The 14,518-nt window shown below is 36.3% G+C and overlaps 1 protein-coding gene across 6 annotated transcripts; it reads right to left on the reverse strand.

The window, feature by feature from the left end:
• Positions 1-835: 835 nt before the first annotated feature.
• LOC111414171 (Aryl hydrocarbon receptor nuclear translocator homolog tgo) lies at positions 836-14,043 on the reverse strand. 6 transcript variants are annotated; one of them, XM_023045400.2, is made up of 9 exons: positions 13,624-14,043; positions 13,419-13,467; positions 8,070-8,150; positions 6,093-6,253; positions 3,584-3,904; positions 3,337-3,531; positions 2,888-3,187; positions 2,542-2,829; positions 836-2,472 (listed from the first exon to the last, which is right to left on the reverse strand). In XM_023045400.2, the coding sequence occupies exons 1-9, from the start codon at positions 13,649-13,651 to the stop codon at positions 1,988-1,990; spliced, it is 1,908 nt and encodes a 635-aa protein (XP_022901168.1). In that variant the 5' UTR covers positions 13,652-14,043; the 3' UTR covers positions 836-1,987. The 6 variants fall into 6 exon arrangements, with proteins under 6 accessions (XP_022901168.1, XP_022901169.1, XP_071054513.1 ...); XM_023045401.2 differs by having other exon boundaries at positions 2,888-3,175; positions 6,093-6,250; positions 13,624-14,042; XM_071198412.1 differs by having other exon boundaries at positions 6,093-6,250; positions 13,624-13,668.
• Positions 14,044-14,518: the final 475 nt, after the last annotated feature.

Genomic DNA, 14,518 nt, shown 5'->3' on the forward strand with positions numbered 1-14,518 from the left:
CAAAAAGATCATCACATCCGCATTCATTTTAGATCATATATATTACTGAAGCAGGTTATTCATGGTAAAAACAATATTTATCGGTTTCTAGATTTTTCGATATAATAAAGAAAAAATAAAGCATCTGGCATAAAGGCATTTGTCAACAGTCGTTATTTAAATTCATTTCTCGTTGTATAAATTAAAAGTACTAATATGTAATAAAACTGATCCACATAGAATGTAACACTATCGGCTGCTGACAAATTAACTGTTAGACGTTTTTCTCTTATGTAAAAGTCCGATTTGTATTTAAATAAATTTATATTTGTAAATATTTCATTTAAACTGACCTTTACTAATACCTATTTAATCGAATCCAGAACAAGTTATACCAAAAAATTTAACCCTTTAAAGACCAAAAAATAGACCACAGCAGGCAAAACGAGCCCTCTACAACGGATGTGTAGAATTACAAAACGGCGTCCTGCGTGGTCTTATTTGACCTGAAGCTAAATTGATGATTAACTTAATTAACTTACACTTATTTAAATTTTCGATATGGCAGGAAGAACTGCGACGGGTCTCTAATTGGTTATTAATGATGGGTGCCTTGAAAGGAGATTGAGAAAATGGACATTTAAAAGTCCTAAAGAGTCCAGACTGTGCTTATTATTGTAAAACAAAAATGTTGTAGTAAATTACGCCCCCCACTGCAGTCTCGATTTCAGCGACGTAAAACGTTTCGTAAACAGTGTGGGCTCCGTTTATGAAGGATGAAATGACGACCGAATTTGTCAACAGATGGCATGATAAGATAATCGTCGACTTCTTTTAGTAGAAATAAAAGTAGGTCTTCATGGGTATTACTATTAATTATTTATTGACTTTCATCAAATTGCAGTAAAATATAATTTTTTTTGTTAACTTAATATATATGCCGTGTGCTTCATGCCACATATATGTACATAAATATGCACATGGGTATAGGTACACCATTTGAAGATCGCCTCGAAATGTAGCGACCCAAATGGGGTGCCTGTACCCTTATATACATGTAAAAAAATGAATCGAGAAACGAAACGCCGATCTCTTACAAAATACTATGTATTTTAATTACAAAAATAGTTAAAGACATGAAAAGGCTTATTTTTATTGCGAAAGAAATGAGAATTACATTTAATCTCCATAATTTACCATTTAAACCTTATAAAACTATTAAAAAATTATTTATTTTCAAGAAAAAAATCTTACTTCAAAGATATGTGTATACTATAATGTATCTAACAACATTGTGGATATACACAATTTCGAAATTTATCCACAAGAATATATTTGATTCAACATTAAACCAATCATATACAAACGTTAAACGGAAAATTTTTAAAACATTACCAAAAGAAAAATTGTTAATATACTACTGGTTTGTTTTTGTCACTTATTTCGCAACACAAGATACAATTCACTGCCAAAGCAGCTATATTACTCTCAAAAAAAATAAAAATGGGTAAGAAAACATGAACGAAATAACTTTCGAGTATACAGAGTATTGATAGCAATACGCTACAACAAGCTATACAAACTGGACACCGCGAAATCTACGTCTTTCATGGAATCCACGTTATCATTAATTTAATTTTTTTGTATTTCCGTAAGTTCGAGTGTACAGGGGCTCCAAAAATACATACTGAAAACTACAGGGAAAAAAAAAGTACGTCCGAGAGTTATTTCTGCAAATGCTTTTTAGGACACCTGTATACGAGCGCACTTCCATATTGATAACTATTTCAGTTTTATACCACTTGTAATTATTATTCACACACGTCACACCACACCTATACTGTTATATATATATATTTATATTATGTATATAAATTACATGGCAATCATTCCCTTTTTCTTCGTCGATGATAACTAATTTACAAAAAAATTTGTACGTATATAAATACAATTATCTGAGAAGGCGTTCGCATTCCGATTATTTAATCCCTATACTTTCCTCACATAGCTATTCGAACGTGGTATTAAACATATTTAAATCCTCAAACGAAGTCGCCGCACTCTGGTCCAACATTTGTAGCATATCCGACAGTTCGTGCGGTTGCGTTTGTTGGGGTGGCCCCGAGCCGCTCGACCCGGGGCCTCCGCCGTCCGACGCTTGACTTGTCGTTTGCCAAGTCCATTGATAAGGCGTCGGTGCCGTCGTGCCGCGCGCTCCTCCACTTAGTTGCGTGTAGGTCGGTCCCGGCGACCTCGGACTGGGCTGGTTGAACTGGTAACTTTCGGCCGTCGGCTGTGGTTGTCGAAGACTCCACGGCGCCGCCGCCGGCGTGGGGCTCGTTGTACTACCCTTCGTCAAACGACCCAAAACCGTACTGCTACTGCTCGTCACGTTCGTCTGCGATGGAGAACCGTACGTTATCGGAGATGGCGTTGGTTCGTACGTTGTGTACACGTTTTGACCGCTACTCGGTCTTGGTACTTGTTGAGGCGCTGCAAAACAATGAAAACAATTTTATTATTAGAGACTAAAAAATAAAAGATTAGTTTGAATGAAATTACTTTGGATGTGTGTGGGAGGTATCATATGCGTATAAAGTGTGTCCCGACGTTGTAAACTGTAGTCTAAACCGGGTTGTTGTTGGTAAGAAACTTGTTCGGGCGCATCCGTGGCTGGCTCATTTCCGGCGTGCAACGATTTGGCGGTGCTGTTTGTGCAAACTATATACTCAACATCGTCCGTATAAGGATTTAAGAAGGCGTACGCTGATGTGCGCAACCAAACCCACTCTCGATTTTTGGCTCGGAATCGGTACATAACTGATAATACTTGTCCTTTTAATTTTAACACTAAAAATAAGCAACATTAAAAATAAAAAAATCGATTAATTTCAATGTATTACTTTACCTTGTTCAAAGCTATCCTTCATATGGGTTTGATCTTCTAAATGAAAAAACTCAAAACAGCTCTTCCCTAAAAGTTCTGTGGGCGCGTAACCTAAAAGTCCGATTACACGTTGATCGACAAAACTAAATTTGCCGTCTATCGAATGTCGCGAGATGAACTCGGCGGTATTATTGGATCCGGATAATTCGCTGGTGTTTGGTGTTGAGGTGACTTGCAACCGGCCGATCGCGACCAGACAACAATGGGACGAGTGAATCTCTTCTTCCGGCTGCCGCTCTAACTGAACACCTGTGAACATATCTGACGCGTTTCTACTTAGCCCTTTGTACACTTTATCTTCGCTCTTTAGTTTAAATTAATTTTATCGGAAGTTATTTCTTCCCGATAAAATTATTTAAAAATAAGTGAGAATAGAAAGTGTTGAATCTTACTTGCGCTATTGCTTTTACCTGTAGGTGGCCAATTTTTAATGTATCCCGTACAATGTACGACAGCGTAGTTTTGTCCATCCCTTCCGGGACCCAAACTATTTCGTTGCTTCAGTCTGTTCAAGTGCCCCACTGCCATGTTTTCCGGTGTTAAATTTCCTACCTTCATCCGACAAATAAAACCCCTTCGCGACCCCATACAAAGTCTCATTGAAGCTATAAATAATTACGAATAAAATAATCAATTAAAAACGCAAAAAATACTTACATTGATGCCCCTCCTTCTTTACTGTTCCCGTTTTCAAATCGAGTATTCTCCCGCTATTTTGAGGTTCCTGCGTAGATAACTGCTCGCGAACCTTCTCCACGTCTTCCGGATGAAGGTTATCGTAAATACACGACCCGTACCAATCACTTTGGGCGTAATTTAACACCGGAGCCACCGAATCGGATACGTAGATTACTCTTCCTGTATCACAACTTACTACAAACAGGAAACCGTCGGCCGCTTCAAGTATCAAATGTTTTAATTCTTGGTCGGTTAAAAATGATGGCTTATATGTTCCGTCTGTACTTGTATTCCCGGTCCCTACAAAGAAACAAATCGTATTTTCTCAAATCATCGATAGGAAATTTTTGAAAACACCCCGTTTTCAAAACCGGCTACGTTTTGTGCTACAACGAGGCGCATAGGGTTTACGAATTCGTATTTGAACACTGGGGCAGTAGGTTTACAACCCCCTCGTCGATGTTACACGACCACCGCCTATATACGTGTTTACGTTTTCGCACGGAAACGTGCATTTTGCTAATCCAAATATGGATAAACGCGGCTACGTTTTCCGCTCGAATCACCCGAAAATATAATAAAAATATTATCTCGCCAAAAACTTGCTTCCCATTCTCATCCATATACAGTGTGATTGATTTTAGTGATCATAACTGATTTAGCAGGTATAGTCGTACACTTCTCAAAATTTCTCTCAGATGCATTAATATTGAAAAACATATGAAAATTTGCTGAATCACGTGAAACCAACTCTACCCTGCTTGAAGTTTATGGAATAAAATATTGTTCATGATACTTGGGGCGGCCGTATTATTTCTCATATCACAAACAATATTTAGGATGACCGACGTCTACGAAGCAAACAAAGGTAAGAAACTAACGTTCTAATATAACTCATTTAAAACGATCAAAATTAATCAATTTTTCTTGATAAAACACTCGGCATTCGGGGTATACTACAAAAAAAACTGTTAGAGTTTTGTGGAAAATTTTGTTCTTAGCAATATTGCTCTCTTTTACTTTTGCTCTCAAACGCATAAATATCGAGAAAATACGAAAATTTGTAAATTTGCTGAATTCGTAGTTTTACAAGGTGTTAATGGTATCACTCAAGATTCGAAGCGTGATACCAACTCTACCCTGCTTGAAGTTTTTCGAGTAAATAATCTCGGCCGACTTCGAAGACGTCGGCCGCTCTAAATATTGTTCATGATACTTGGGGCGGCCGACGTCTTCGAAATCGGCCGAGATTATTTCTTATATCACGAACAATATTTAGAGCATCCGATGTCTACGAAACAATCAAAGGTAAGAGCATAAGATTCTAATATAACTCATTTGAAACGATCAAAATTAATTAATTTTTGAAGATAGAACACTCGGGATTCGGAGTAAACGACAAAAAACTTTTAGAACAAAAGTTGTAGCAAATTCTATTCTTAGCAATATTGCTCTCTTTCACTTTTGCTCTCAGAAGCATAATTATCGATGAAAATACAAAAATATAAAAATAAGATGAATTCACTAGTTGTTAACAGTAACGCTCGGGATTCGGAGCATATTCCAAATAATGTTTTATAATCCGTAATCAAATTGGGCACGTTCCATTTAAAGTTTTGAATATTCGGTGTATCTAACACATTTGATGCTCAATTGTTTTTTAGAATATGGCAAATAACAGAATATTAAATGTGGAGCAACTTTTCTTCTATAACATTTTGTCATATCTCCAGCAATAATGTAAACATCTGCTGTAACAGCTAAAATCAAACACTGTATAGACTTTTTTATTTTTTATTAAAAAAATCTCATCTAAATAAATAAATTGACCGTGAGGAAAGTAAACGATGGTTCCCTAGTATCGTGGTAGTATGCAAAAGAAAACGACCATTTTGTCAACCCGACGTGCATCATACTACATTCTTTATACGCGTCGTTCAACTGTACTCGTTAAAGAAGACAATGCTTCATGTAAATGCGACTAATTTTTATTCACGGCCCGTTCCGCTCATCCGGTAACATAAAATTCTTAAAATATCGAATTAACATTTTCAGAAACGGTTGGAACAGTTTAATAGCTTTTTTAAGACTTTTTTTGCATTGTTATTAAAAGAAATCACCAAAACTTACATATATATATATTTAAATATAAAAAATTAGTAAAAATAAGCAAAATAAAAAAATTTGATAAATTAATTTTGATATGTATATCAAGGGATTTGATGGAGATAGTGATGATATTACTACATCAGGTTAAATCAAAGATTATAGCGCTACAAATAATTCTGATTCGTTAATATTCCATAACGGAATGATACGTGATTATAATCACTATGCATCGTACGTCTCACGAAAGAAAGTTATTCAAAATGGCCGTTCGAACGATGTACTGACGTTATAACACTTTATAAAACTATTCGTAATTGTTAAAAACATTTATTTTATATTAATCAAAAAAAAATTTTTTATCTTGATGAAGATATCTTACCCCTTAAAGCTTTCATATGAGCCACTGCCATCCTCAAAATGGTCAGTTTATCGGGTTTCCGGGCTAAGGCGCTGCAGGTGGGCACCATATCGGATAATTCCGTAATGTACGCTGTCATCTTGTTCCGCCGTCTCCTTTCGATTTCGCAATGGTTCTCCCTACAGTAATTCGAAAGCAAAACGATCGGTCATTACAACTTCGTCTACAATGTTCCACTTGTTATAAATCAAAAGGAAACGAAAAAGACAAAAAAACACAAAAGAATAAAAAACAACGGTTCTAAAATACCATTATAGTTCTCCGGTTCAAACATAGCAGTGTATGTACGTCACGAAGTTTTAGTTTTCAAAAATAGTACCGACATAAACATGCCGGGTAAAGTATTGAACGAGTGACGAGAAAGTAGGTGTAATGGCACTTTCAAAAGAGAGTAAAAGTCATAGTGAAATCACCAAAAAAAAAATTAAATTGGAAAATTTTCGAAATACTTTTCGAAACAAAAAACAGGCAAAAATCATTAGCGTTTCAGGATTCTCCAAGAAAGTCAGCTTAGCCGCAAAACCGCGAACAATTATAGAGCACTAAACGAGCGAATAACGCGCTGTGAAACATTGTTAAGTTAAATTGCGCACGCGTTCTTGTACTCATCGAATGAAGTGTTATTAAACCATAACGTTATTTTGATCATTTTTTGATTTTGAGTTTAATCTAATATACTAAGATAAAAATGTCAAGATGTTGGTGGAGGTGACGGTCATTTATAAAAAGTGTTCGAAACGGATTTTCGTTGTTTCTGGTTATCCTTTCGAGTTAGTAGTGGCGTTGCGACGACGTTCACCGCCGAGGCGAGCTGGCGAGGGTCGCGAGAGAGTCGAGCGAGCGTCTGGCGATCGTGACCGGCCGCGGGGGAGGCGGCGTCGGTCCGCCGTCGGGCCACCGTTCCCACGCTGCTGCTGAGGTCCCGCGGGCCTTCCGCGGGCCCCCCGCGCCGCCGCCCCTGCTTCGGCTACGGCCCCGGCCCCGACCGGCATCATCCTCTCATTTCCTTGTGTCGCAATCCGACCTGAGAATACGAGGCGCGCTCGAAACCTCCTCCTCCTCTTTCTCCTCTTCGGCTCTACTCGCTTCTCGAGCTCCGCAATACGCTAATAAAGGTTACATACCTAGACCACTTCTTCTTCTACTTTTCTTCTTCTTATTCTTCTTTACTCTCCTTTATCAATTTATTTATTCTTATTCTTTAAAAACTTTTAAATATATGGATTTATTTAAATTCTCATAAGGAGTCAATAATGAGATATTAATATATATACACGGTGTTTCACTTGCCAAGTATCTCTGGAATGGGTTGAGATATATTAGTTATGTAAGAAATTGTTGTTAGAGTACGTAAATGACAGTCTAAGATTATCTTGAGACCAATATCGATTGTTTTGCTTAGATAGTATTCCATTATTATGGAAACAACTCTCCTTGCAGTACAGAATGTTATTGAGAAAGTTGTCTCTTTATGCCAAAACTGAAATTTGTTGAAGTTGGTCCGCCTACCTTATGTATAATATATGTAATGTAATGTAGTTGCCGTTTATTTTTATACAATGAATAATACCAATACGTAAGAACTGAAATCATTTACGAACTCTAGCAGCAACTTCTTACAAAACTACTACATCTCAACCCATTCCAGAGATACTTGACATGGGAGCTTTAAGTGAAACACCCTGTATATCAAAATAACGAAATCGGTATTACATGTAACTTTGATATTTAAAATGTTAGTAATAAATTACGATTGGGGTCTGCGATGGTTACGGTACGTTTTGAATGATCTTATTGCGTTGCAACATAGTGACAATTTAGTGTTGATTAAATTTTGTATCAGCCGTAAAATATAAGGCAATTTATACAAAAAATAAAATATTCTACAAAAAGCCTACGGCTAGAAAGAAAAAGATAGAAAGAAGAATAAATAGATACCTTGCAAATCGTTCTTTATCCTGAATACTGTCGTCTTCCATTCTTGAATATTTGCTACCGCTCGGGTCGTCTTCATCGGACCTGAAAAACAAAAAGGAATTTCAATAGGGTGAGCGGAGACGCTACTTTGGTTCTTCTTCCACATTGTCGAAGGGGCTCTTTGTTCTGGAAACTTATCTGTACCGCATCTCCTAACCTATATATCGCGTTTTAAGTAGTCTCTTTTTTTCACCTCGAGCTCGGCTTGCTGGTTTATTCGTTCGTTGGGTCGTTCGCTTGCGGTTTTTCTATATTACAAAAATGTCGCGCTCGTTAATTAACCTCTGACCCGGCGGCTTAAAGTGAATTATCGGTAATAAATATGTTATTTGCTCGGAGGGTAACGGTACCTCTATTATCCGATTTACGGTTTACTAATGAGGCCTTTATCAGTGCATCGCGGCACGTAACGTAGATTTAGTGTTACAACGGAGGGGATGACGCCCGATCCCGGAGTAATTCTACCTCAAATATCACCCCCTGCATGCGCCCTTTTCCCCCTATAAACGCCCTCAAAACTGCACCAGTTATTACCCACCACAATTATTACATTTTAAACTTATTCCATCTTCGAAACCGAATATAATCTACCGATAATAATTCCAACAATTGTATCCATTATACAAATAACTTTAATCAAATTAGCAGAATATATACGCTAACAATGGCAAGAAAACGAAAACGAAAAAAAAAAACCTGTTCTAAGAAATAGCCTAAAGCGAGGATTTTTTTTCTGTTGATAGAAATTTATCGGAACGCACATTAATAATAGAATTATTCATTGGGAATTTTCGTCTTTGATAGAGTTTTTATAAAAATTTGTCTTTAGATACTTGATTCGATTCGATTCGTTAAAGTGTTGACTAGGCGATTCGATATCAAAATTCAACATTGTCGCGTGTTCGCAGTAGTAGTATATAAACAAGTCGACTTGTTATTATTTCGCAACTAAATGTATAGTTAACCCAATAAAACAACGCCGATAGGCTTTCGACGTGTTGCAAGATCGACAAGTTGAACATTCGGATATTTTAGAACAGTATTGTAATCTTGTAAATAATACGTGTATTTGTGTAACTCGCGTGTGGTCGACAGAACGAATACGATACAGGCCTTAAACTCTGTTTATAATTAATTTAATATTTTGATTCAACTTCGCTTATCGACCGATTATGATTGGCTCCCGGTAATTTTCCTAAAAGGGCCCATACCGAACCTGTTTTTAAACATCGCGTGCTGCAAAACCCACGTTTCTTTATTCGCCGACGGACGAGTTGAAAATTATTATCGGATTTAACGCAAAACAATGTACAGACGCTATCTACCGAACCGCGTCGTTAATCTGCATATTATTCATTTTTATCTACGTACGTGCCAATCCATGCTATTCTATTATATACAATTTTTTTGTTATTGGAACGCACGCAAAAATTATTTCCAAGTGTTTTGTTATTAACGAGCGCCCAATTCGTTATTAATATTAATTATTTTCTTTTTTTACAAATTCTTCGAAAAACTTTTATAATGAAATCTGAGTATCCTGTTTCATATACCCAAACACAAAATAAATAAATTAAATAACATAACATGAATGTTTTGGTAATATTATTTATTTATTTATATATATATATATATACAGGTTGTATCAAATGTCTGGAATATAGCCAATAACTTTGCCATTTGTGATTTTAAAGAAAACTGTTTCAAATAAAAGTTTCTTTACTAATTGTGGCGCATTCTTTGGCGATATTTGCTTGTTCGCATTGTTTTTTGTTTCGCTGCTATGACAACCAACATTGCTATTTTAAATGGGATGCATATCTTTATTTTGCATATTTTGATAGAGGATAAATCTCTCTACGCGATGAACATATCAAATCATATGGTTGTATAAGATGAAAATCGAGAAAAAATGCGTTTTCTGTAAAAATTAAATCAACAAATTACAATCAAGTACACAATTTTTTAACATTTAAAGCTATCAATGGCGTTATTTCAGCACCTACTTTATCCTCTATCAAAATACGCAAAAAAATATATAATATGCATTCCATTTAAAATAAGACTGTTGGCTGCCATAGCAACGAAACAAAAAACAATGTAAATAAGCAAATATCGCCAAAAAATGCGCCACAATTAATAAAGAAACATTTATTTGAAACATTTTTCTCTAAATCACAAATGGCGAAGTTACTTGCTATATTGAAGACATTTGATACACCCTGTACAATACACAGGGTTTCCCAAAAGTAACGGATAAATTGGTTAAAACAATTAAAATCGGTTTATGGAAAATTATCTTAAAGTTTCATGATTTTCCATTCATTTGAAATAGCAAAATAGCAGTAGCCATGCGTAACCAACTGTTTCAGATATCAAAAATTAATCATTCTCAAATGAATGGAAAATCATGAAACTTTAAGGCGATTTTTCTCGAAAATTTTCTTATGTAGCTAACATTAATTTTAGTTGTACCAAATTCAGAAAAAAATCCTCCTTCATATTCCGTAATAAAAATGGGAGATTTCTATTTGAAAAAATTAGCAATGACGTCAAAATTGCAAAAAAAAATTAAATCCTTAGAGCCGTCTAAGCGATTTTTCCATAGACCGTTTCTAAATGTTTTAACGAATTTAGCAGATACCTTTGGGAAGCACTGTATATTGGACGAAATTCGAGCAAGAAATGTAGAGAGTAGTGAAGAAATGAAATAAAACAAAACGGCGCAAACCGCGGAACGGTAAAGTTTAAGGCCGCAGAACGGATCCGGGGAAAGTAAACAACAGTAGAGTGTGTGCGCCAATCCGCAATCGTATAAAGACAGGAAAGTACTGTTACTGTTACGTTCAAAAAGAGTATACTCTAAAACCTCAACATCAACGTCCCCGACGTTTACCTGTCTTTTTGACAGCCGACGTAGGTAGGTAGAAAGAAGAAAGAGATTTATATACGTTCAGAGCAGACAGGTGGGTCTGGAATACCAGGAAAAACGAAACGTCACCGCGGGCCACGTGTTGAACGGTACTAATTAAAGAGTGAGACGTCACCTCTTTCTCTTTGGGAAATGGGGGACGGACGGCGACGCCTGATCTTGGGGTATCCCCATCGCGGGCACCTGGGGATGATGAGGGGGCGGTGGCGGCGGCGGCTGAAGGTACGTCGGGGGCGACGCGTAGTGAGGGGGGCCGCCCCCTGACGCGTACGCGTACATATCCACTTCTGCGACGTGGTGGAAAACACTGCCGATTCAACGTTTCTTCTTTCTATTAATTCTTCCGCCAATATTATAACTTGCACAGCGAATTTTTTCGAAATTAAAAAATTTCTCTCGACGCACACACTGCACTCTCAAAAGTATTTAAAATCTCGTAAAAACGGATGTTTAATGTTATGTTAGTTTTTGGATATATTGCCGCCGGTACACGCATGCTGGTCCACGTGCACACGATTTACGAGTACGTCTCGACGGCTCGGCGTGCGGGAATGGACTGGACGTACGCACGGTATGGTTTGCTTTTGGGACCATACAACAGTTCCAAAGCAACAGCTTTTGTATTTGGAGGTGGGGGGTAGGTAGCGCGACCAACAGGTAACTGCCGAGAGAGCGCACGTTGAATATGACACTGCGTTACAAACTGTACAAAAGATGGGTACAATGTATTTCCATTCGATGCTGTTTTACCACACTTCGACTTTACACAATACCCGTACACAAAAGGTCTCTGAAAACACTTGCCCAAACAAGCGTCGATTGAAACAATTCTCAATTTTATTATAAAAATTGAATATTTTATTATTGGCAGAACAATAAAAATCAGTTCAACTCTCTTCTCGCCGGTTTAAATGGCCGAAAGATTGTAAACACGCAGATCGCTGCCGCGAGAGCATCAGTATTCATAGCGATAAGCTCGGTCGCTCGGATCTTAGGCAAAACGAGCCCCAAGATTTTCCGGCATATCGTACAACTATTTGGGATAACGCGCAAAGCCTTATAAATGATGTCGCGCTACTACTTTCAAAGCGGACGCGACGTCTTCTTCATCGTCGTCTTATTAAGACCTCTTTTTATGCTTAAGAAAAGAAAAAATGCGTTGTTTTTACTTAGCTAATTGTTGATTTATAACCAGAGATTTACGTGAACCATAAACAACGAGTTTCTCCCAAAAGAAACGCTTTGTAACAATCACCTTTTGTATTATTTTGTGTTATATTAGCTCACGCTTGTTGGAAAACATTAACAATTCATAAGTACAAAACGCACATTTTTTTTTTTGATTACGAATTAGTTTATATATAATTAGACCTACAAGTAAAAACATTCTGATTTAGCCGTCTTGAAAGACGCACTGCTAAACCCAAATATTTCTAGTTCTAATCCTAGACCTAGAACTAGAAACATTCTGGTTTAGCCGAATTGAAAGACGCACGGCTAAATTAGAATATTTCAAGTTTTAATTCTAGGTCTACTGTTAGAACGTGAAACATTCTGGTTTAGACGTCTTGAGAGATGTAGTACGGATAAACCCCAATGTTTCGAGTTCAAACACTAGACCTAGAACGAGAAACATTCTCGTTTAGCAGTTTTGAAAATCGCATGGCTAAACCCTACTAGAAACATTCTGAGAAACATTAATAATTCATAAATACAAAAACGCAGATTTTTTTGATCAAGAAATAGCTTATATATAACTTTGATATTTGAAATAATCAATAATAAACATTGATAAAAATCATTTATTAAAGTTGTCTGTCCAAGTATTTGTAAACAAACTGAAAGTGGAGGGCTAAAAGGAAGGCTCGGGCGCCGTCATCATTATATTTAACCCAAGAGGCGGCAACGCCACCTATTATTTATTAGCTGATAACCTCGACTCAAGCCGACAACGCGCCCTATCATAATTGAATCGCACCCGAACGAAAAACAGCGACTCGAGGAAAAGCAACTTCTCTCTCCAACGACGGAGACGTTAAATAATATTTTCCAACCAAAAAAATAAACCCCAGAAAATTTTCTTGATACCATGCTGCATGCTCGTAATGATCCTCAGCCCTTCACTCCCCTCTCAAGCCTAAATAAGGGAACTCCAAAGGAAACAACTGTGGGAGTCTTTAGATATAATCATGCTATGATTTACAACGAAAACTTAATCACAATAATTTTAATTAAGACTTCTTCTTAAAAAAAGAATATATATAATAGTATATATATCTTAAGTAATCTTGTTATAACCTTTACAAATAATAATAATGTTTTTTTTTAGGTTAAAAATATATCGAACAATAAAAATAAGAAATAAATCTAAAACTCACCCTATACTGCCTCCTCTTCGTTTCTGAATACCCTTCGTAGGGTCAGTACCTAAAAATGCAAAAGGAATCAAGCGAACTGATAAACCAATACAAAGAATATGTTTTCATAAACAAGGTTGCCTTGTTTTTCTACAAAAATAAATTTAATTTTTGTTATGATTGGGTACAATTTGATATAGGAAAAATATAAGACTTAAAAACTAACCTGATATGGAATGTGTCACTGCAGACATCTGTAAAACAATACATGCGTACTATCGGTCATTAAATCACACTATTAATCATCGATCGCACAATAAATTTAAACCAAACACCTTAATTATTTAACTTGTCTTGGATTGGTAAATATTACTGTTTATAAGTCACTACCGCCATTGCAAAACCAAATAGCCGTTTCAGGGTAGGGTAGGTTCAGCCATTTTGGGATTAAGGGTTGTTCACAAAAACACCCTGTTTCCGTTAATCGTAATCAACTTTCACGACGTTTAATTTATCGGGAAGCAGCAGGAAAAACGAAAATAATGCGTCCCACTAAGCCTCGTTCCTGTCAATATTTAGTTATTCGTTACCAACATTGAAAAATTAACGGTTGCATCCAAGAGTAACTTACAGCGCTCCTTGTCACCACGTTACTGTTACATCCGTTACACGCACTATTTAAAATCATTTTTTAAATAATCGTTTACCACCTTTTATTACTTGTATCCAGGTGTAAATTAATTTTAAAATAAACAATATATTTAAAACATCATAAGACTGATTAATATTCTAATCATAATAATCAATCGCAATAACAACCATAATCAAAGTCTTTCGAATCGTTTCTGTGGCGACATCTAGTAATCAGAGGACAATATTCACACTTATAGATAATATAAATAGATGACTAAATCGAATTTTTAAGGTTTTAAAAATATTACGTTTTTGGATCTTTAAATAAGTCCAGATATAATCATACATTTTCTCTTGCTACGATTATTAATGTTATATATTATAACGCTGTTCGTTGCTCCAACATTTGCCATTCTTTGTGTGGAATCACATTTATATGATATTATATAGTTGTGGTTAATCTTAACTTTGATACAACTTGAAATTAT

Source organism: Onthophagus taurus, chromosome 8 (genome assembly GCF_036711975.1).
Source record: "Onthophagus taurus isolate NC chromosome 8, IU_Otau_3.0, whole genome shotgun sequence".
NCBI lineage: Eukaryota > Metazoa > Arthropoda > Insecta > Coleoptera > Scarabaeidae > Onthophagus > Onthophagus taurus.

Coding starts and splice junctions, on each gene's coding strand:
- LOC111414171 (XM_023045397.2), bottom strand. CDS start 11,319: ATGTACGCGTACGCGTCAGGGGGCGGCCCCCCTCACTACGCGTCGCCC. Junction 6,254..8,069: donor GATAAAGAACGATTTGCAAG/GTATCTATTTAT, acceptor TTCGAATTACTG/TAGGGAGAACCATTGCGAAA. Junction 3,532..3,583: donor AAAGAAGGAGGGGCATCAAT/GTAAGTATTTTT, acceptor AATTATTTATAG/CTTCAATGAGACTTTGTATG.